This window comes from Scyliorhinus torazame, chromosome 5 (assembly GCF_047496885.1).
Source record: "Scyliorhinus torazame isolate Kashiwa2021f chromosome 5, sScyTor2.1, whole genome shotgun sequence".
NCBI lineage: Eukaryota > Metazoa > Chordata > Chondrichthyes > Carcharhiniformes > Scyliorhinidae > Scyliorhinus > Scyliorhinus torazame.
In genome coordinates this window covers 173,893,712-173,916,482 of record NC_092711.1, presented here as the reverse complement: position 1 = coordinate 173,916,482, position 22,771 = coordinate 173,893,712, and the positions used below count along the sequence as shown (strand labels likewise).

At 49.6% G+C, this 22,771-nt stretch overlaps 1 protein-coding gene and 1 pseudogene across 1 annotated transcript; one reads left to right on the top strand and one right to left on the bottom strand.

Moving 5' to 3' along the window:
* Positions 1–1,291: 1,291 nt before the first annotated feature.
* LOC140420719 (uncharacterized) lies at positions 1,292–10,509 on the bottom strand. The gene is made up of 2 exons (XM_072504711.1): positions 10,226–10,509; positions 1,292–3,779 (listed from the first exon to the last, which is right to left on the bottom strand). Exon 2 carries the CDS (start codon positions 3,446–3,448, stop codon positions 2,303–2,305), a length of 1,146 nt encoding a protein of 381 aa, XP_072360812.1. The 5' UTR covers positions 3,449–3,779; positions 10,226–10,509; the 3' UTR covers positions 1,292–2,302.
* Positions 10,510–10,592: 83 nt separating this feature from the next.
* LOC140420718 (josephin-2 pseudogene) lies at positions 10,593–17,126 on the top strand (annotated as a pseudogene).
* The last annotated feature ends 5,645 nt before the right edge of the window (positions 17,127–22,771 follow it).

The following is a 22,771-nucleotide window of genomic DNA, read 5'->3' as shown; positions in this document are numbered from 1 at the left end:
AACCCTCGGTGTCTTACTTGCCCACACATACCTCATAATGCTCTTGCTCACTCGCTTGAAAAAGGCCTTAGGGATGAGAATAGGCACTGGAACACGAACAAGAACCTAGGGAGGGCCGTCATCTTAATGAACTGCACCCTGCCCGCCAGGGAGAGTGGCAACACGTCCCATCTCTTAAAGTCCTCCTCCATCTGGACCACCAACCACACCAAGTTGAGCTTATGCAGGACCCCCAACTCTTGGCCACCTGGATACCCAAATACTGGAAACTCCTCTCCACCCTCTTGAGCGGCAGCTCCTCCAACCTCTTCTCCTGGCCCCTCGCATGCACCACAAAGAGCTTGTTCTTCCCAACGTTGAGCTTGTATCCTGAGAAGTCTCCAAACTCCCTAAGGGTCTACATGACCTCTGCAATCCCCTCCACTGGAACTGCGATATACAAAAGCAGGTCATCTGCATATAATGAGATCCGATGCTCCTCCCCTCCCCGGACCAACCCCCTCCAGTTTATAGACTCCCTCAGCACCATGGCCAGCGGCTCATTTGCCAGGACAAACATCAGGGGGGACAGGGGGGCACCCCGGTCTTGTCCCGCAGTACAGTCTAAAGTACTCTGACCTCAGCCGATTTGTCGATACGCTCGTCACCGGGGCCTGGTACAACAATTTGACCCACCCTATCAACCCCTCACCGAACCCAAACCTGCCCAGCACTTCTCACGGGTACTCCCACTCCACCCGATCAAAGGCCTTCTCCACTTCCATTGCCGCCACCACTTCCGCCTCCCCCATCCTCCGAGGGCATCATGATCACATTCAGGAGCCTCCGCACATTTGCATTCAATTGCCTGCCCTTCACAAACCCCGTCTGGTCCTCGTGTATCACTCCCGGGACACAATCCTCAATCCTAGTCGCCAGGACCTTCGCCAACAACTTGGCATCCACATTGAGGAGCGAAATCAGCCTATACGAGCCACACTGCAGCGGGTCCTTGTCCTGCTTGAGGATAAGCAAGATCAGAGCCCGCGACATCGTTGGGGGAAGAATCCCTTCTTCCTTCGCCTCGATGAAGGTTCTCACCAGCAACGGGCCCAGCAGTTCCACAAACTTCCTGTAGAACTCAACCGGGAACCCATCTGCCCCGGGGCCTTGCCCGCCTGCATACTCCCCAACCCCTTAACCAGCTCCTCCATCCCGATCGGTGCCCCCAAACCTTCTACCTGCCCCTCCTCCACCATTGGAAACTTCAATTGGTCCAGGAACCGCCACATCCTCCTCCCCCCCCCCCCCGCTGGGGGATCTGACTTGTACAGGTTCCCGTAGAAATCTCTAAAGACCTCATTTATTTTGGCCGGACTCCTCACCGTGTTCCCCCCTCTGTCCCTGATTCCTCCAATCTCCCTTGCCGCCTCCTTCCTACGTAGCTGATGCGCCAGCATCCGACTGGCCTTCTCCCCATACTCGTACGCTGCACCCTGTACCCTCCTCCACTGGGCTTCAGCTTTCCCCATAGTCAGCAAATCAAACTCCGTTTGGAGGCTCCGGCGCTCCTTCAGCAGCCCCTCTTCAGGGGATTCCGCGTATCTCCTATCCACCCTCAGTAACTCCCCCACCAATCTCTCCCTCTTATCCCTGTGAGCCCTGATTGAGATTAGCTCTCCCCTGACCACCGCCTCCAAGACCACACTCACCAATACCTCCCCATTATTATTGGCCTCCGTGTACCTTTGAATGCACCCTCGGCCCCGCCCACAGACCTCATCTGCCAGCAGTGGCACATTCATGCGCCACAGCGGGCGCTGGCCCCTCTCCTCCCCCAACTCCAGCTCCACCCAGTGCGGGGCAGTGTCCAAAATCGCTATTGCCGAGTACTCCGTCCCCTCCACTCTTGGGATCAACTCCCTACTCACCACGAAGAAGTCTATCCGTGAATAGGCCTTGTGCACATGGGAAAAGGAGAACTCTCTAGCCGCTGGCCTGGCAAACCTCCACGGGTCCACTGCCCCCATCTGATCCATAAACCCCCTCAGAACCTTGGCTGCAGCTGGCCTCTTGCCCGACCTCGACCTGGATCGATCCAGTGCCGGGTCCAGTACCGGATTAAAGTCCCCCCCCACCTCCAGATCCGGGAGCCGGCTCAGCATGCACTTCATGGACCCTCTATCGTCCCAATTCGGGGCATATACATTCACCAGCACCACCCGGGCCCCCTGCAGCCTACCACTCACCATCACAGATCGGCCCCCTTTATCCGCCACAATACTCCGCCTCAAAAGTCACCCGCTTGCTCACACTTCTCGCACTAAAAGCAGGTTAATGGCTTCTCCCCGGTGTGAACTCGCTGGTGTCTCTGCAGGCTCGATGAAGTAGTGAATCCCTTATCACACTGAGAGCAGGTGAACGGCCTCTCCCCGGTGTGAACTCGCTGGTGTTTCCGCAGGACGGATGATTGAGTGAATCCCTTCTCACACTGAGAACAGGTGAACGGCCTCTCCCCAGTGTGAACTCGCTGGTGTGTCAGCAGGCTCGATGAAGTAGTGAATCCCTTCTCACACTGAGAGCAGGTGAACGGCCTCTCCCCAGTGTGAACTCGCTGGTGTTTCCGCAGGGCGGATGATTGAGTGAATCCCTTCTCACACTGAGAACAGGTGAACGGCCTCTCCCCAGTGTGAACTCGCTGGTGTGTCAGCAGGCTCGATGAAGTAGTGAATCCCTTCTCACACTGAGAGCAGGTGAACGGCCTCTCCCCAGTGTGAACTCGCTGGTGTTTCCGCAGGCTCGTTGAAGTAGTGAATCCCTTCTCACACTGAGAGCAGGTGAACGGCCTCTCCCCAGTGTGAACTCGCTGGTGTGTCTGCAGGCTGGATAAGTGAGTGAATTCCTTCTCACACACAGAGCAGATGAATGGCCTCTCCCCAGTGTGAACTCGCTGGTGTGTCTGCAGGCTGGATAAGTGAGTGAATCCCTTCTCACACTGAGAGCAGGTGAATGGCCTCTCCCCAGTGTGAACTCGCTGGTGTCTCTGCAGGTTGGATAACCGAATGAATCCCTTCCCACATTGAGAGCAGGTGAACGGCCTCTCCCCAGTGTGAACTCGCTGGTGTGTCTGCAGGCTGGATAAGTGAGTGAATCCCTTCTCACACACAGAGCAGATGAATGGCCTCTCCCCAGTGTGAACTCGCTGGTGTGTCTGCAGGCTGGATAAGTGAGTGAATCCCTTCTCACACTGAGAGCAGGTGAATGGCTTCTCCCCAGTGTGAACTCGCTGGTGTCTCTGCAGGTTGGATAACTCAGTGAATCCCTTCCTACACACAGAGCAGGTGAACGGCCTCTCCCCAGTGTGGCTGCGTCGATGAACTTCCAGCTGAGATGGGACCCTGAATCCCTTCCCACAGTCGCCACATTTCCACGGTTTCCCTATGTTTTGGGTGTCCTCGTGTCTCTCCATGTTGGACAATCAGTTTAAGCCTCATCCACACACAGAACACGTGTACAGTCTCTCCCCACTGTGAATGGTGTGATGTTTTTTCAGGCTGTGTAACAGGTTAAAGCTCTTTCCGCAGTCAGTGCTCTGGAACACTCTCACTCGGGTGTGTGTGTCTCGGTGCTTTTCCAGTCACACTGATGGTTAAAATCTTTTGAGGCTGACAGAAAAGACAAACATTTCTCCTTCTAGATACGAAGTCGGGTGATATTCAGTTCCAAGGAATTGAGAGACTCAGTCAGATTGAGACGTGAAGTTTGAGATTTCAGTCTGTAATTCCTCCTCTTCTAATATCCTGTAAAAACAATTTACAAAAGACATCACTGTCAGTACAGGACAGAAATTCAGAACAGACAATTCTCGTTCCTAGAGAACATTCTTTCCTCGCTCATTCCCCAAAAGCTGCAAATCTCCATCCCACACACTCTCCCTCCATTCTCACTGCTGTATCTAATATTCACCCTCCCAATTCTCCTGAAGGTGCTGATTCAGGTTGATTGACAGACGCATGCTCACTGCTTCCTGTCCTAGGCACAGAGATCATAACAAATACGAGCTGCAGATGGCCATTTGGCCCATTGAGCCTGCTCGTCTATTCTGTGGGATCATTGGCCGATCTATGTCAGCGACATTCTCAGTGTTATTGACCAGAGTGTGCTGACTCAATATCTGTGAGCTCATGAGGTCGAGCTGTAAAACACCATTAAGAGGCTCGATGATCCGGAGGAGAGAATCCTGAACGTTGAGCAAGATGCGTCCTCGGCGGAGGCACAAATTTAATCCTTGGAAAACTGGCCGAGTGGTGTGGTGGACTCCTGGAGAACTTGGAGAACCAAAGGTCAGAGAAAGAACATCTGAGTCGTCGGCCTGCCAGAAGGTGTGGAGGGGAAGGCTCGCGTTAGGTTCTTCGAGGACCGGCTGCCACGTTTTCTCAAGCTGGATCTGAAGCCTGGGTATTAGAATTAGAAATTAGAAAGGGCATCGGATCCTGTCTTTGAGGCCAAGGGATAGTTTTCATCCCAGGCCTGTAATCATTCCCTTCCACAACTTGAAAGATCACCAGAGGGTCCTGGAGACGGGCAAGGTGAGGTGAGACCTGGCTCCCACCTCACCTTACAGTAAATTATGTTGCGTCATCCTGTGACCCTGAAAATTATATTGACAACTCCGTCAAGTCTTTCAATAATCTGACTACTGCCTTGGTCTTCGCTAAATCCTCGAAGGGCTACGATTGGAGCGATGATTTGCAGCTCAGACTAACTCAGGCTCTAATCTAAACTCTTTCCCTATCTTGGTGTTGTTGTCTGAAATTGTTATCTTTTATCCTGTTGAAGGGAGTTGTTATTCTGTGAGCGCCAATTGAATGTCTTCTTCTTCTCCTCGAGTGTTCCAGGGACTCGGATTATCTTATCTCAGTTATGGCAGATGTGCCGTGTGCTTATTATCCGTTGTCTTCTATTATCCGAGCGTTAATCATGGCAGAACCGAGTGGTGCCATTGCCGAAGGGTGGGTGGTGGTGGATGTAGGTCTTCACGGGTGAGTCTAAAATGCGGGAGGGGCATTCATTCCCCATTCCCTTGTTGGCCCTTCTTTTCTTCTCATTTTGGAGAAGGTATCCTGAGGGTAACGACAGTCTGGCCGTGGGGTTAATCCTCCGGGTCCTCAGTCTTATTGAGGAATGTCCCCTTGGATCTATTGTGTTGGTGATTCTTTTGTATTTTTGTTATTCTGGGAGGGTTTATGTGTTGTTGACTTTATCCTACTCTGGTACAGACGGGGCTTTTATCCGTGAAAGGAGCAGTTTGTGGAAACGTTGGTGCCTCTGGTGTAAAGAGAGTTGGAGGAGGGGGTAATGGCGCACGCCCGATTGTGGTGTGAAAATCTGTTCCTGTCTCTCTGTCGCCTAACTAATGGCAGCAGTTAATCTGCAAATTTTCTCAGGGAATGTACGGGGCATCCATCACCCTATCAGAAGGAAAAAGATCCTCTCCTTTCGTAAGGAGAAAGTCGACATAGCTTTATTACTGGAAGCCCATCTGGATGATGAGGAACACTTTAAATTGAGGCAGGATTGGGTGGGGCAGGTTTTTTCACCTCCTTTTCCTCAAATAGGAGGGGTGTGGCAATCCTTATGAATAAAAATATCCCTTTTAAGGTTGAAACCTGCACCAAGGACAAAGGAGGGAGATATGTGATCATTAGAGGTTTGGTGAATGGAGATGTTGTTTCAATAATGAATCTTTATGGATCCCGATTACTCCCGGAGTTCATTATGAAGGTTTTTGTGAATTTTGTACAGTTAGCTTCGACTAACTCTTTGTGGTTGGTGACTTCAATTGCCACTTAAATTCTCTGGTAGATAAGCTCCCGGTTACCAGGAACCCCCCCACCCCCCCACTCACGCTGCAAGCTAGGGTGTTGGCCTCGGCTTGTGAGGAGGTGGGTTATGTGGATGTTGAGAGAACTTTGTACCCGAGGAGCAGAGATTTTACCTTCTTTCCAGCCCCACATCATTGTCATACTCGAATCAGCAATTTGTTTGTGCCGAGGACGATCCTACACCTGGTGTCCACTTGCACCACAGGGAGCATCGTAATCACAGACCTTCCCCCGTTTGTCTGGAGTTTCTGCTCGAGGGCTCACCCCCAGGTCGAGAACGTGGAAGTTTGATGCCTCCCTGATAAGAGACACTTCATTTACGGCACACTTTACGGAATAGTTTGAGTTCTTCCTTTCGGTTAACTCGACTCCTGGTATTTCCCCCTCCATTTTGTGGGAGACGTGTAAAGTTTATGCTCGGGGCTGATCATGTCTTACACTGCTAATAAAAGGTGCAGGATGTTGGAGAACCAGTGGCATCTGGAGGTTTGTTTGGTGAAGGTGGAGGAGAATCATATGGAGGGCCCGAGTCGGCTACTGTTGAAGGAGGATAACACGGCAAGAGTGCTTTGGGTTAACACGGCAAGAGTGCTTTGGGTTAACACGGCGGAGCAGCTTTGGGCTCCCTATTGTCCCAACAGAAAAGTTGGACGTTTGCGAGGCAGAAGTTGTACGAGTTTGGGGAATAAGCTGAGCAAATACGTAGCCTGTTTGACAAAGAAAAGGTCGACTTTAGAGCAATTCCCTCTGTTCGGCTTCGGAGAGGGAAAAGGGTCATGAAGACAAACTAGTATTTCAGGAATTCAATGCAGGATTATACAAGTCTGAGCAATATTCTGATGTGTTGGTGAGTGTGGAACATGTTTTCTCTTCCCTGAAGCTTCTGGAGGCCTCAGAAAGCCATTGTGAGGCTCTTAACGCTCCCCTTTCGAGGGAAGAGTATTAAAGGCCATGAAGGAACTGCAGCCGGGTAAAGCCCGGGACCGGATGGCTGTGGGTGAGTTTTATCGGGGGATTGAAGATTTGTTGTTGGACCCGTTGATAGATATGTATTGTCACTCTTTTGACTCAGGGATGCTGCCACCGACTCTTGGTGAGGTTAATATCTCTTTGATCCTGAAGGTGGGCAAGGACCCAAGGAGTGGGCCTCTTATCGCCCAATCTCTCTTTTGAATGTTGACTTGAAACTGCGATCTTATGTTTTGGCGATAAGGCTGGCGGACATCCTTCTGACAATCGTGCGGGAGGACCAGACTGGGTTTATACGGAGAAGGTTTTCCAGTAACAATGTTGGAAGGTTGCTGAATGTGATTCAGGCTTTTCAGAAATATGCACTGGATGGGCTGCTGATCTCCTTCGATGCAGAGAAAGCTTTTGCTCGAGTTGAGTGGAATTATCTGGTGTATCCGCTGCGAGGCTTCGGGTTGGGTGAGGTTTATATTGAGTGGATTCAATTGATACATCACAAACCGGCAGCGGCGGTGCTCACCAATGGTTTAAGGGCATCAAACCTTGAGCTTCAGAGAGGGACAAGACTGGACTGCCCTCTGTCCCCCTTGCTGTTTGCATTGGCCATTGAGCCCTTGCTGGAGGATATCAGATCAGATCCTCTGATATCGGGACTGGGGAGTGGCATGAGGCAGCACACGATCACTCTGTGTGCAGATGACGGGCTGCTGATGATGTCGATCCCCAGTGTTTCAGTCCTGGTCATTATTGGAGTAGTGGGTAGATTCAGTGCCTTCTCCGGTTACGAGATCAATTTTACTGAGTCCAAGGCCATGCCGGTGGGGAGGGGTTGAGGTGTAAGCCTCCTCCTCTTGCTAACTTCCCCTTCAGATGCCCCCCCACCCCCACCATGCCATTTAAAAACCGGTGAATGTCAATGGCCCCTCTTTCAGGCAGCTGTATGGGGCCAACTTTTCACAGCTGATGGTGACTATTAGGTGGGACCTTGCCCGGTGGTCGGCTCTTCCGATTTCATGGCGAGGATTGCCTTCATTAAAGTGAATGTGTTGCCCAGACTGTTGTACCCTCTGCAGATGCTGCCTATACTGCTGTCAACCAGAGTTGTTAGGGGAATTAATCAAATCAGGGCAGGACCTACTCAGTTAATGGTAGGGAGTTGGGGACAGTTACAGAACAAAGAGATCTAGGAGTACAGGTTCACAGCTCCTTGTAGGTGGAGTCGCAGGTGGACAGGGTGGTGAAGAAGGCATTCAGTATGCTCAGTTTTATTGGTTAGAATATTGAACACAGGAGTTGGGATGTCTTATTGAAGTTGGACAAGACATTGGTAAGACCGCAGATGGATAGGCTGGGACTTTTTTTCCCTGGAGCGTAGGAGGCTTAGGTGTGACCTTATAGAAGTCTACAAAATAATGAGGAACATAGAAAAGGTATATAGTCAACATATTTTCCCTCAGGTAGAGGAGTCTAGAACTAGAGGGCATAGGTTTAAGGTGAGAGAAGAGAGATACAAAAAGACCAGAGGAGAAGTTTCTTTACATAGAAATGAAATGAAAAGAAAATTGCTTATTGTCACAAGTAGGCTTCAAATGAAGTTACTGTGAAAAGCCCCGAGTCGCCACATTACGGCGCCTGTTCGGGGAGGCTGGTAGAGGGTGGTGAGCATCTGGAATGGCTGCCGGAGGCAGTGGTAGAGGCGGGTACAAGTTTGTCCTTTAACAAGCAGTTAGAAGTTACATGGGCAGGGTGGGTATAGAGGGAAATGGGCCAAATGCTGGCAAGTGGGACTAGCTTAGTGATAGAAGCTGGGCGGCATGGACAAGCTGGGCCGAAGGGCCTGTTTCCAAGCTGTAAATATCTATGACTCTACCTGGAACACAAATAAACCTTGCCTCAAGTTTGTTAAGCTCCAATCACCAGGAGCTAAGGGAGGGTATGGTCTCCTGAAAAATCAGGCTTCATCAATTGGCCTCTCGTCTTAGGTTCATAAGGGATTGGGTTAGGATGGAGCCAACATTCATCTGGCTCAATACAGAAGCAGGCCAGTCAGTTCTCCCTCGATCCAAAACCAGCATAGGCTGATTATGGAAAGCATCTCCATGCAATTTTTATGTCTGTAATTCATTCGGAGTCTGATGCATTGGGTAAAGTATGGGACTCCTATCTCAAATAGATAGGCTCCAAATTCACTGACTTGCTCCTCCTGGACTTTCCATGAGTGAATTCAATTTAACTTAGGGCACAGTGGTTAGTACTGCTCCCTCAGCGTCAGGGACCCAGGTTCAATTCCAGCCTTGGGTGGCTGTCTGTGTGGAGTTTGTGTATTCACCTTGTGGCTTTGAGTGTTTTCTCCGGGTGCTCCGGTTTCCTCCCACTATCCAAAGAAGTGCAGCGAAAGTGGATTAGTCACACTATTTTGCCCCTTAGTGTCCAAGATGTGTAGGTTAGGTGGGTTGACCATGATCAATGGACAGGCTTACGAGGATTGGATGGGGAGTGGGCCTGTGTGAAATGCTCTTTCTGAGGCTCAGTGCAGATGTGAAGGGGCGAATACCCTTCAGCACTACAGGAGTTCTATGTCATCTATGTTGTGTAATTCATTTTAATTTCATTATGCTGTTAGCCCGTCCCGTTTGTGATATTTTTGGGTTTACAAACTGAACTGTTATATACCCTTACCCTCTTTCCCCACTCACTACTTTAACCTGTTAACTGGTTCTTCAATTGATCTGGCATTTCATCTCGAGGCTCTGGTCCCTCAAATATCCTGTTCCAAATTAATTCTGCAATGTGTTGCTTGGATTGATGTTGGCAATATCTCTTGTTCCGCTCTGTGCCCATTTGCCACGATTTTCTTCTGTTACTCTGTTGCATTCATTGATTAAAAATGATTTAAAACAAAACAATTTATTAAAAATCAGTCCAACTCATCCGTGAATATATTCAATGACCCCCACACACCACTGGTCCCTGGGAAGAGAAATCCAGAGACTAATAACCCTCCAAGGGAAGAGATTACTGGATTGTACTTTATTACAGAACCATAAATAATATATCTAATCTGTACCATATAACAGCACGAGACATGTCTCTGATATTAATTGACTGTCCCCTTAAATGTCAGCCATCGCCTGGAGAAACCAGCCATTTAATTGTGAACATTCGGAAAGAGACCATCCTTTTAGCCAGACAAATAAATGTGTCAAGCTGAGGGAGCAAAGGATGTCAATGTCTTTGAGAGAGAGAGAGAGAGAGAGAGAGACCTGGGCCAAGCTTTGCAGAGTCTGCACCCTCCCTGGATTCACTTCCTTTCCCTTCAGTTGCTGCAAGTGACCAATTGAAGGTGGGAATGAGAAAATAAATGGAAAGGAGAGGAAAAGTGTTTTACTCACAGATGTTGGAGACATGAAGAAGTTTTCAGTCCGTGCGAGGCCCCAGGTTTCCTCAGTGTCCAGCTTCCACGTTCGAACGGGGGAGCTGATTGGATGGTGGAAGAGAGTCCTTCCGGTTCACCAACTCTTCCCATTGGTCAACAACCTTCCACCGCCCCATTCATTGTCCCCCCTCCTCGAGACAAGGTTTCCAGGCAACCGACTGACGGCTCCGGCCAGAGCGAGAAGCCTCTCGGTGATTTTCTCTCCCCCCCGGCCCGGGACTGCGCATGTCTGAGGGAGAGGCGAGATTGCGCATGTCTGAGGGAGATGAGAGAGTGCGCATGCCTGAGGGAGATGAGAGATTGCGCATGTCTGAGGGAGATGAGAGATTGCGCATGTCTGAGGGAGATGAGAGATTGCGCATGTCTGAGGGAGATGAGAGATTGCGCATGTGCGAGGGAAAGCTCACCACTGACCTTTCTGCTGAGGCGTTGACCAATGGGAAGGGTTGGATGACCGGAAGGACTCTGGTCCTCCAGGCAATCAGCGCGGGCTTTGTGTGAATGGAGCTTGAACATCACACAGACTGAAAACTTCTTCATGTCTCCAACATCTGTGAGTAAAACACTTTCTTTTCTCCCCCTTTCCATTTCTTTTCTCATTCCCACCTTCAATTGGTCACTTGCAGCAACTGAAGGGAAAGGAAGTGAATCCAGGGAGGGTGCAGACTCTGCAAAGCTTGGCCCAGGTCTCTCTCTCTCTCTTAAAGACATTGACATCCTTTGCTCCCTCAGCTTGACACATTTATTTGTCGAGACTCTCTCTGAAGCTCAAATACGACAATTATAAACCATCCATGAGCCCTGCCCCTGACCAGCCTGTAATATAACAGGGGCCGGTTAACCTCAGTTGTTCGGACAGCTGGTTTGTGATGCAGAGCGAGGGTTCAATTCCTGGCTGAGGTTATTCAACCTTGTCTCAACCTTGTGTCTTGCCTGAGGTATGTTGATCCTCAGGTTGAATCACCACCAGTCAGCTCTACCTCTCAATGGGGAAAGCAGCCTATGGTCATCTGGGACCTTGGCGACTTTACCTATAATCTAACAATTTAATCCACTCGACATAATCCTCACCGATTCCGAAGCCTCGAACGGTATGCACCAGATAATTCGACTTGAGCGAAAGCTTTCTCTGCATCGAAGGAGATCACCAGCCCATCCACTGTGTATTTCTGAAAAGCCTGAGTCACATTCAGCAACCGTCCAACATTGTTACTGGAAAACCCTTATAAACCCAGTCTGGTTACCACCCGCCACGCCCCCCCCCCCCCCCCCCCCACACGATTGTTGGAACCCCCCCACCACGATTGTTGGAAGGATGTCCTCCAGCCTTCTCGCCATCAATGGGTCCAACAACAAATCCTCAAGCCCCCTATAAAACTCACACCCACAGCCATCCGCTCCTGGTGCTTTACCCAGCTGAGCTCCTTCATGGCCTTTGAGACCTCTTCCCTAGAAAGGGGAGCATTAAGAGGCTCACACTGGCTTTCTGAGGCCTCCGTAAGCTTCAGGGAAGAGAATAAATGCTCCATATCCAGCAACCCTTCACCAGACTTCACAGACTTTATAATCCTGCATAGAATTCCCCGAATCCCTGTTTATCTCCTCTGTCCTCACAACCCTTTTCCCTCCCCCAAGCTGCACAGATGGAACTGTTCCAATGTCAGCCTTTTTCTTTGTCAAACAGGTCATGTATTTGCTCGGCTTATTCCCAAACTCGTACACCGTCTGCCTCGCAAACCTTTCTCGACCTGCTGCATCAATAGGGAATCCAAAACCACTCTTGTCTCATTAAGCTCCTTCAGCAATAGCTTATTAGAGATCTCCTTATAATTCTGCTCGGCCTTCGTGAAACAAACCCCCAGACATTGCTGGTTCTTCAGCATCCGAGCATAAACTTTACATGTCTCCCATAAATTGGAGGGGGGGAATACCAGGGGTTGGGTTAACCCAAAGGAGAACTCCAACTCGTTCTTACAATGCTTAGTAAATTAAGTATCTCTTATCAGAGAGGCAGCAAACCTCCACATTCTCGGCCTGGGGGTGAACCCTCGAGTAGAATTCCAGAGAAACGGGATGGTCCACAATCGATGTTCACTACGGTGCAAGAGGACACCAGGTGTAGGATCGTCCTTGACATAAAAATTTTGTTGATTCCAGTATGACATTGATTCGGGCTGGAAAGAAGGTAAAATCTCCGCCCCTCTGGTGCAAAGTTCTCCAAACATCCACATAACCCACCTCCTCACAAGTAAAGGCCGACGCCCTAGCTTGCGGGGTGGGGGTCGGGGGGTGGGGGTGTTCCTGGTAACCGGGAGCTTATCTACCAGACGATTTAAGTGGCAGTTGAAGTCGCCAAACACACAAGAGTTAGTTGAAGCTAGCTCTGCAAAATCCACAAAGAACTCTGGGGAGTAATTCGGGGAATGTCCATAAACATTCATTATTGAAGCAACATCTCCATGCACCGAACCTCTAATGATCGCATATCTATCTCCTTTGTCCTTGGTGCAGGTTTCAACCTTAAGAGGGATATTTTTATTAATAAGGATTGCCACACCCCTGCTACTTGATGAAAAGGAGATGAAAAAACCTGCCCCACCCAATCCCGCCTCAATTTAAAGTGTTCCTTATCATCCAGATGAGTTTCCTGTAATAAAGCTATGTCGACTTTCTCCTTAAAGGAGAGGATAACCATAGATTTGAGCCAGGGAAGTGGGATTGGAAATTTTCGGAGATGAGATTGGAAAGGAATTTGGACACTAAAAGATTTATTTCTTGGGGGTCGTTTTGCGGGATTGAAGGAGCTGGGAACGAAGTATGGGCTGGGGCAAGGGAAAATATTTAGATATATGCAGGTTCGAGAGTTTGCCAGAAAGGAGATACAGAGTTTCCCAGTAGAGCCAGCTTCCACATTGCTGGAGGAGGTGCTGACGACAGGGGGACTGGGGAAGGGGTAGTATTGGTGGTTTACGGGGCTATTTTGGAGGAGGAGAAGGCGCCCTGTGTATTTATGTTTGCCCTATGTATTGTTCTCATGTATGGAATGATCTGTCTGAACTGTACACAGAACAATACTTTTCACTGTATCTCGATACACGTGACAATTAACAAATCCAATCCTCACCATTGAGGTGATAGTATTTCCAATCAGTAAGGCTACTCCACCCCCTCTGCCATATTCTCTGTGCCTCCTGTAAACTTTATAACCGGTATATTTGTCCAGTCCAGACCATCCTGCTACTTGTTTTTGGAACTGTATTGAGTTCCCCTGAGGCCTTCCCCTCCCCCCCCATTTATTAGTTTAAAGTCCTTCTTACCTCCCTATTTATCCTTTCCACAAGGACACTGGTCCCAGATCGGTACAGATTCTTCCTATCCCAATACTGATGCCAGTGCCCCGTGAAATGGAACCCCTCTTTCCCGTACCACTCCTTTAGCCACGTGCTTACTTCTGTAACTTTCTCATCCCTGTGTCAAATTTGCACGTGGCTCGTGTAATAATCCAGAGATTATATCCTTTGAGGACCTGTTCTTTAATTTTGTTCCTCGTTCCTGATTTTCCCCAAACAGGTCCTCTTTCCGAGTCTTGCCGATGTTGTTTGTCCCAACGTGGATCACAACAACTGGATCCTCCCCCTCCCTCTCCAATATCCTTTCAAGCCGGTTAGAGATGCCCCTCACCCTGGCACCGGGCAGGCAACATACCATGTGGGACTCTCGGTCCTGCTTCCAAAGGATGTTATCAGTTCCCTTAATTATAGAATCCCCGACAACTACCACTTCCTCCCCCCACTTGAATGGCCTCCTGTACCAGGGTGCAGTGGTCAGCTAGCTCATCCTTCCTATAGTCACTGCTCCGATACCCTGCCCCTCCGAGTCCACTCCCTGGATACTCGGCTGCGAATCCCCGAGATAAGGTTTTTGTCCTCACAGCTCCGAAACTCCGTCCCTCCGAGTCCGCTCCCTGGAGACTAGGTATGGGGAATAGGTATTGGAGACGAGGTATTGGGGAATGAGAGGAAGGAATGTTCCATAGAAACTAGAATTCTCTGATCTGAATTTCTATCCTGTACTGAGTGTTGACTTTTGTAAACTCCTTTTACAGATATTACAAGAGGAGGAATTGCAGACAGAAATCTCAATTGTCACGTCTCGGTCTTACAGAGTCACTCCTTGGGATCTGAGTATCATCGGCCTTTGAATCTAGAAGGAGAAATGTTTGCCGGATCTGTCGGCATCAAAAGATTTTAACCATCAGTGTGACTGGAAAAGCACCGAGACACACACACCCGAGTGAGTGTGTTCCAGGGGACTGACTGTGGAAAGAGTTCAAGTCTCTGTCCTCGAGGAGCTCCCGCCGGTGGCCACTGTCTACGCCGCTTTTGTGGGTTTCCGCGATTTTTGCTCCCCCCCCCGATTTTCGGCGGCCTTTGGGGCTGTCCCGGGCGTCCAGCCGGGCCGGTTTCAGAACCGGCGAGGAACCCCACGCGAGTGTCTGGCGGCCGGAGCTGAGGTGTCGGGCCCGGGACGCACGCATTTGGAGCAAAGGGGGCGGAGCCAAACTGAGGATGAGGCGGCAGGCCCGAAGCCAGGGCGCAATGTAGTGGAGATGTTCCACACCGGGTGGCTCCCGCCTAGAGTGTGTTTTCTTTAAGAAGTCGGAAGTCCGGCCCCGGGGGACGTTTTGAGGAATATTCAAAAAAACTTTTTTTGGAAGAAATTTTTTGTTTTTAGATTGAAGAAAGAAAAACAAAAATAATAAGTCGTTAAAAGATGCAAAAAGGGCTCTCTGTCCGGTGTCCGTGCCTGGGCGGGAATGCCGCATCCTCGGGGTTGGCGGTGACTCACCCAGCGGCCTGCCCTCTCTCTCTGGGTGTGGGGATGTCGGAGCCCCCCCCGGGTGTGGGGATGTCGGAGCCCCCCCCTCCGCTGTACCACGAGCGGCAGCGCCTGGAGCTCTGCGCCCTCCACGCCCTCAACAACCTCCTGCAGCAGCCGCTCTTCACCCAGCATCAGCTGGACGGGCTGAGCGGCCGGCTGGCTCCCGACTCTCTGGTGAATCCACATCGCAGTTTGTTAGGAACCGGGAACTATGATGTCAACGTCCTCATGGCCGCCTTGCTAACTCAAAGTCTGGCTGCGATTTGGTGGGATAAACGCAAGTCGCTCAGCAGCTCGGTGCTGAGCCGGGTCCATGGCTTCATCCTCAACATTCCCTCCAACATGACGCTGGGCTTTGTCTCGCTCCCCATCCAGCGCAAGCACTGGGTGGCAGTCAGGCAAATCAACGGGCCTACTACAACCTGGACTCCAAACTAAAGGCCCCGGTTCCAATCGGGAATGAGGAGGAACTGAGGAAGTTCCTGCAGGACCAGATCGCCCAGGATCCCTGTGAGCTGCTGCTGGTGGTGCCGAGGGAGGTGGAGGAGGACGGAAGCTGGCTGCTCGCTCCTTGAACGCGAGACACGGGAGATCGGGCAGCGGGAGCGGGGAGGGGGGAAAAGTCTCGCCGCCGATGGCGGGCTGACTCGGAGCTCCAGCTGTGACGGATGAAGCCAGCGCGCTGGGGAGGTGGAAAAAATAATTGGAAACTCTAAATGTATTTAAAAAAGAACTTGAAATGTTTAAAGAGACAATATCAGCAGGACTGTTATTGAATCATTGCCTCTATCATTTCCTATATTGCTCCATCGTCATAGTTTAAGTTCATTGACCAGACTGAAACAAACAGGAATGGGGTTTTAATACATAATATTATGCAATGTTGCTTGATGGTACAGTTAGAACTCAGCTCAATTCCTCGAGGTCACTCTCTCATTGGGAATATCACATAATTAAATAAAAGAATGACAATGTTAGGGGTGAAAATATTCACATGATGACCTGAGTATCAGTAAAAAAAAGCAGTTTATGATGTCAGAATTCTGGGAGGGAAGGTCTCAGACTCCACAGCCTGTGACAGCACCTTCTCTCACTTGAGCTAAAGCTCACATGGGTTAATATACAGATTCAAGGGGCGGAATTAGTTGTTTTCTCATTTACATACAATCAATCAACTATATTCACGTCACACTTTTTACATGCAATAAATCAATTTTCCTGGCATACCCAATTATCACATATATGGTTAAAGTGGGTGTTGTCTTACCCGCCCCTAACTTCATACAGAAGTCATTTAAAACTAACTAATGTGCCCTGTCTACAGCCTTAGACCTTGAGCTTATCAAGGATACATTGCAAGTCTTGTTCTGTGAAGCTGTTATCAGCGGCTGTTGGGACACTCTCTATACATACCCACGCTTGGGTCTCATGAGACAGCTTACAGGCTTGTTCAGCCATTTTGTGTCTTTTCTGATGTTAACAGCATTGTGTATACACTATCTATTTCTACAAATTGCCTCTTCTAAACAGGCATCTAAGCCAATGAGTACCTTTTGTTTCATCAGAACTATTCAAAAGTAATATGGGAGCACAGATGTAGTTACAGGGCCACCTATAATTTATATCATAGTCCAGTATCACACAATGCCCTCCAACACTTCCCCCCCCCCCTTTTGGTCATGGAAGATGTTTATAGAACTCCAACCATATTCGGGTGTCCGACCAGCCAGGGTTGGAAACGGGTGCGGAGGCAGATGTTGTAGCCTTCGCCTCGTTGATCGCCCGAAGACGGATCCTGATGGGTTGAAGAGCAGCCTCTCCACCCTGTGCCCTGGCGTGGCGGGGGGACCAGTTGGAATTCTTGACTCTTGAGAAGATTAAGTTTGAACTGAGGGGAAGGATGGAGGGGTTCTACAATTCATGAGCATTATTCATTATGCACTTTCAAGAACTGGATAACATCGAACATTAGTTGGGGCGGGTGGGTGGGAGGGGAGGGGGAGGGGGGCTGTGTGTGTTAATGGCGACTATGGGTGATTCCTGATTCCTTTTTGTCATTTGTTTATGTGAACATGCGAGCTAATGTTTGGGGTTTGGTGGGAGGATGGGATCGTTGTTATTGATATGGGGATTGACATATTTGTTACTGATTATTGTTGGGTGTAAATTTGGGAGAAAATGTGAGAAAAGAGGAGAATAAAAAAAAAATGTTTTAAACTCACTCTCAACATTTTTTATCACCCAAATGTACTGGGGAGTTAAAATTGGATTGCTGCCAAACTCGTCTTATCTTTGTTTTGGAACAGACTGACCTAAACATGGGTTACTTACTTTCAAACCTATCTCTTAAATCCGAGCGGTTGGAATTTTATTTAAATCAGAGTTTCACATAAGATGAAGTTTAGTTTCCTATCCAAACTAATTGTAAACATTTTTTTAGAACTAAACACAATAAAAAAACTCTTATTAGCATCTCAAATGGAACAGTAAATTCATTTGTTACATTTTTAACTATAACTGTTGCTAACTCGCCAGGACAAGGGAGGGGAGAATATATGACTGTAATGTTTAGGGCAGCCTCCCCCTTGGTAATCGCAGGAGGAGCTGTACTTGTCCTTATCAACTTGCTCTGAAAGGCCTTGGTTTAAAGTTTGCAAAAATGCTTTTTCACAGACGGAGTTTTCCTTTGAGACACAAGCCTGTATTTCATTTCCAGCTGTCCAGCTGAATTGTTTCATTTTGTCGCTCAGTTTCCTGTGTCTTCAGGCAGGTAAAGTGACACCATTGCTATTCCTCAGCAAATTTGTGTTCCTTCAGGATTAGTCTTACCCTGTGGGTTTACTAAATGTCTCCTTTTCCTTCAATTCTCAGTATCTATTGGTTCTGGCCACAGGGAGATGAGGCTCAGTATCCTCGGCCCAAGGGCGATTGGTGATTGTGTTTTATCCACTGGGGCGGCCCCACCCTATCTGCCCAACTGTGTTGCTGCAAACTGCAGCCACCGGCTGGACTGGATTGTCTCATTCCTTTGTCTAATTATTCACTAAATATAGGCTGCTCAGAATTATTACCCCTTTTGTTCTCTAAACTTCTTCTGACCCATCCGCCAGCTTTCCTGTCCCCCAGCCGTAAGGTGTGGGTCCCAACCATCTTTCTGCATTAACTGAGATTGATGTTCCGCTGTGAACCCTGTGATGGAGCTCACGGCTCCTCAATCAGAACCCGGAACATTCTTTCTTTTTGTATTCGGCATTATTTATTTATTTATTTTCTGATGCGATGGAGAAAGAAATCTAACAAATAGACAAAGGGAAAGAAAATGCAGTGAACTATGCGGCTTCAACTAGACACTCGAGTGAGCATTGGCCCACTTGCATGGCTTCAACAACCTGTGCAGCTTCAACCAGATGCTCGAGTGAGCGTTGGCCCATCTCCGCGGCTTCGAATCCGTCAGTCACGTTAGCGTGGCTTCAACCAGAATGGTCCGCCTGCGTTCATTCCCTGGTGCGCGGTTTCAGATAGACACTTGAATGAACGTCAGTCACGCCTGTGCAGCTTCGTCAACGTTGGTCACAGCCAGACATAGTGTTAGAGCTAGGAGGGCCAGGCACGTCGAGGATCACCGAGGGTACTGGGCGCAGGGGTGGGGGAGGGGGGGGGGCACCACGCCACCACGCCACCAGGAGTGGGATAACGTACAGCACAATAAATACCTCTTTGCACAAACATTATGATGCCTCTGTCACTTTCTTCTGCAATGCGGGCAGACCCCTGGTCCCTTTGCCCATCTCTCCAGGCACCCCCCCCCACCACCACCACCTGATGTGGCACCCACCCACCCTCTGGCCGTGGACATGTCCCTGAGGCTCTGTCCCATCCCCTGGGTGTGCGGATGCTGCGTGTATGCTCTTGTCCCCCGCAGTGTCCAGGCATCAAGGTTTGATTGCAATGCTAGGCAATGACTCCCACATGCTACAAGGCCTGCCCACCCACAGGAATCCTCTTGGCATCTGTGAAGGGCTCACAATTGCCAATTCCCTATCAGCAACAGCCTTCAGCCACACAGCCAGAGGCATCAGCAGTCGGTGGGGGTTACGGGTGGCTGTTGGGGCAGATGGGCAGGGACAAGGGTTGCCCCCGGAACTGGAACACATGATCCAGGGGTTGGCATGGTGGTGCCCGAGTGGTTGCCACCCCCAAGGCCTCCCCCCACCCCACCCCATGGCAACCCACCCCTGCGGAAGGTCCCCCACCCCCCCCGAGTACTGGGGCAGCATGCCCAGTGCCCCCGGGCTCTTTGCCTGTGAGCAAAGATGGCTACTCACCTCCTCGGCTCACCTCAGGAGTTCTTCTGACTGGTTCAAGCTTTACAAAAGAAATACTAATCGCCGCCAGTGTGAGCACTTGCTGAAGAGATCGCTGAATGACGGAAGGCCTTTGGATCTGGGGTAGCTCTCGTTAATTGTATGGAAATAGGGCTGAAGAGGTGATAATTGGTTTCTCACCTCGCTACGGCGAGATCCTGATTTCACCAAGGGCAACGGGCCGGTTGCATCGCAAACTGTTTGGCGCCTGGCGCGGATCTCGTTTTTGGCATTTCCCGCTATTCAGCGGCCTCGTTACTCTCAAAATTCAGTCCTGGATGTAATTGAAGCAGAAACAATAACAGCACAATCCAATTCCTGTAATCACTTGTGAACTTGTTGGTGTCTCAGCAGGTGCGATGAATCATGGGTTCCCTTCCCACACTGAGAGCAGGTGAACGGCCTCTCTCCAGTGTGAACTCGCTGGTGTGACTTCAGGCTGGATAACTGAGTGAATGCCTTCCTACATTGAGAGCAGGTGAAAGGTTTCTCCCCAGTGTGAACTCGCTGGTGTATCCGCAGGTGGGATGAATCTCTGAATCCCTTCCCACACTGGGAGCAGGTTAACGGTTTCTCCCTGGTGTGCACTCGCTGATGTGTCCGCAAGGTAGATGAATCACTGAATCCCTTCTCACACACCATGCATATGAATGGCCTCCCTCCAGTGTGGACTCGCTGGTGTCTCCGCAGGCTGGATAACTGAGTGAATCCCTTCCCACATTGAGAGCAGGTGAACGGCCTCTCTCCAGTGTGAACTCGCTGATGTTTCTTCAGGCTGGATAACTCAGTGAATCCCTTCCCACACTGGGAGCAGGGGAATGGCCTCTCCCTGGTGTGAACTCGCTGATGTGACTTCAGATTAGATAACTGAGTGAATCTCTTTCCACATTGAGAGCAGGTGAACGGCCTCTCCCCAGAGTGAACTCACTGGTGTTTCTTCAGGCTGGAGAACTGAGCGAATCCCTTCTCACACTGAGAGCAGGTGAACGGCCTCTCCCCAGTGTGGCTGCGTCGATGAATCTCCAGCTGAGATGGGATTGTGTATCCATTCCCACAATCCCCACATTTCCATGGTTTCTCCATGTTTTGGGTCTCCTCGTGTCTCCCCAGGTCAGACAGACAATTAGTTGAAGCCTTGACCACACACAAACTGGTGAAGGGCTGGTTTAGCTCAGTGGCTAGACAGCTGGTTTGTGATGCAGAACAAGGCCAGCAGCGCGGGTTCAATTCCCGTACCAGCTTACCCGATCAGGCGCCGGAATGTGGCGACGAGGGGCTTTTCACAGTAACTTCATACTTGTGACAATAAAAGATTATTATTAACACGTGTATGGTCTCTCCCCGCTGTGAATGGTGTGATGTATTTTTCAGGCAGTGTAACAGGTTAAAGCTCTTTCCACAGTGAGTCCCCTGGAACACTCTCACTCGGGTGTGTCTGTCTCGGTGCTTTTCCAGTCACACTGATGGTTAAAATCTTTTGAAGCCAACAGATCGGGCAAACATTTCTCCTTCTAGATTCAAAGGCCGATGATACTCAGATCCCAAGGTATCGAGTGACTCTGTAAGACCGAGACGTGACAATTGAGATCTCTGTCTGTAATTCCTCCTCTTGTAATATCTGTAAAAGGAGTTTACAAAAGTCAACACTCAGTACAGGATAGAAATTCAGAACAGAGAATTCTAGTTTCTATGGAACATTCCTTCCTCTCATTCCCCAATACCTCATCTCCAATACCTATTCCCCAGACCTAGTCTCCAGGGAGTGGACTCGGAGGGATGGAGTTTCGGAGCTGTGAGTACAAAAAAGGCCTCAAGGGAACTCAATACAGTTCCAAAAACAAGTAGCAGGATGGTCTGGACTGGGCAAATACACCGGTTATAAAGTTTACAGGAGGGACAGAGAATTCGGCAGAGGGGGTGGAGTAGCCTTACTGATTAGAAATACTATCACCTCAATGGTGAGGATTGGATTTGTTAATTGTCACATGTACCGGGATACAGTGAAAAGTATTGTTCTGCGTACAGTTCAGACAGATCATTCCATACATGAGAACAATACATTGGGCAAACATCAATACACAAGGCGCCTTCTCCTCCTCCAAAATAGCCCCGTAAACCACCAATACTACCCCTTCCCCAGTCCCCCTGTCGCCCCGGCTCTACTGGGAAGCTCTATCTCCTTTCTGGCAAAGTCTCGAACCTGCATATATCTAAATATTTCCCCTTGCTCCAGCCCATACTTCGCTCCCAGCTCCTTCAATCCCGCAAAACGACCCCCAAGAAATACGTCTTTTAGTGTCCTAATTCCTTTTCAATCCCATCTCCGAAAATTTCCAATCCCACTTCCCTGGCTCAAATGGGGCAGCACGGTAGCATTGTGGATAGCACAATTGCTTCACAGCTCCAGGGTCCCAGGTTCGATTCCGGCTTGGGTCACTGTCTGTGCGGAGTCTGCACATCCTCCCCGTGTGTGCGTGGGTTTCCTCCGGGTGCTCCGGTTTCCTCCCACAGTCCAAAGATGTGCAGGTTAGGTGGATTGGCCATGATAAATTGCCCTTAGTGTCCAAAATTGCCCTTAGGGTTGGGTGGGGTTACTGGGTTATGGGGATAGGGTGGAGGTGTGGACCTTGGGTAGGGTGCTCTTTCCAAGAGCCGGTGCAGACTCAATGGGCCGAATGGCCTCCTTCTGCACTGTAAATTCTATGATAATCTATGGTTATCCTCTCCTTAAGGAGAAAGTCGGCATAGCTTTATTACAGGAAACTCATCTGGATGATGAGCACTTTAAATTGAGGCGGGATTGGGTGGGGCAGGTTTTTTCATCTTTTCATCAAGTAGCAGGGATGTGGCAATCCTTATTAATAAAAATATCCATTTTAAGGTTGAAACCTGCACCAAGGACAAAGGAGGTCGATATGTGATCATTAGAGGTTTGGTGCATGGAGATGTTGTTTCAATAATGGATGTTTATGGCTCCCCGAATTGCTCCCGGAGTTCATTACTAAGGCCTTTGTGGATTTTGCAGTTAGCTTCAACTAACTCTTTTGTGGTTGGTGATTTCAACTGTCCCTTAAATCCGCTGGTAGATAAGCTCCTGGTTACCAGGACCCCCCAACCCCCTTCCACCCCCACCCCCCCTCCACCCCCACCCCGCAAGCCAGGGCATTGGCCTTTACTTGTGAGGAGGTGGGTTATGTGGATGTTTGGAGAACTTTGCACCCGAGGGGAGGAGATTTTACCTTCTTTCCAGCTCCACA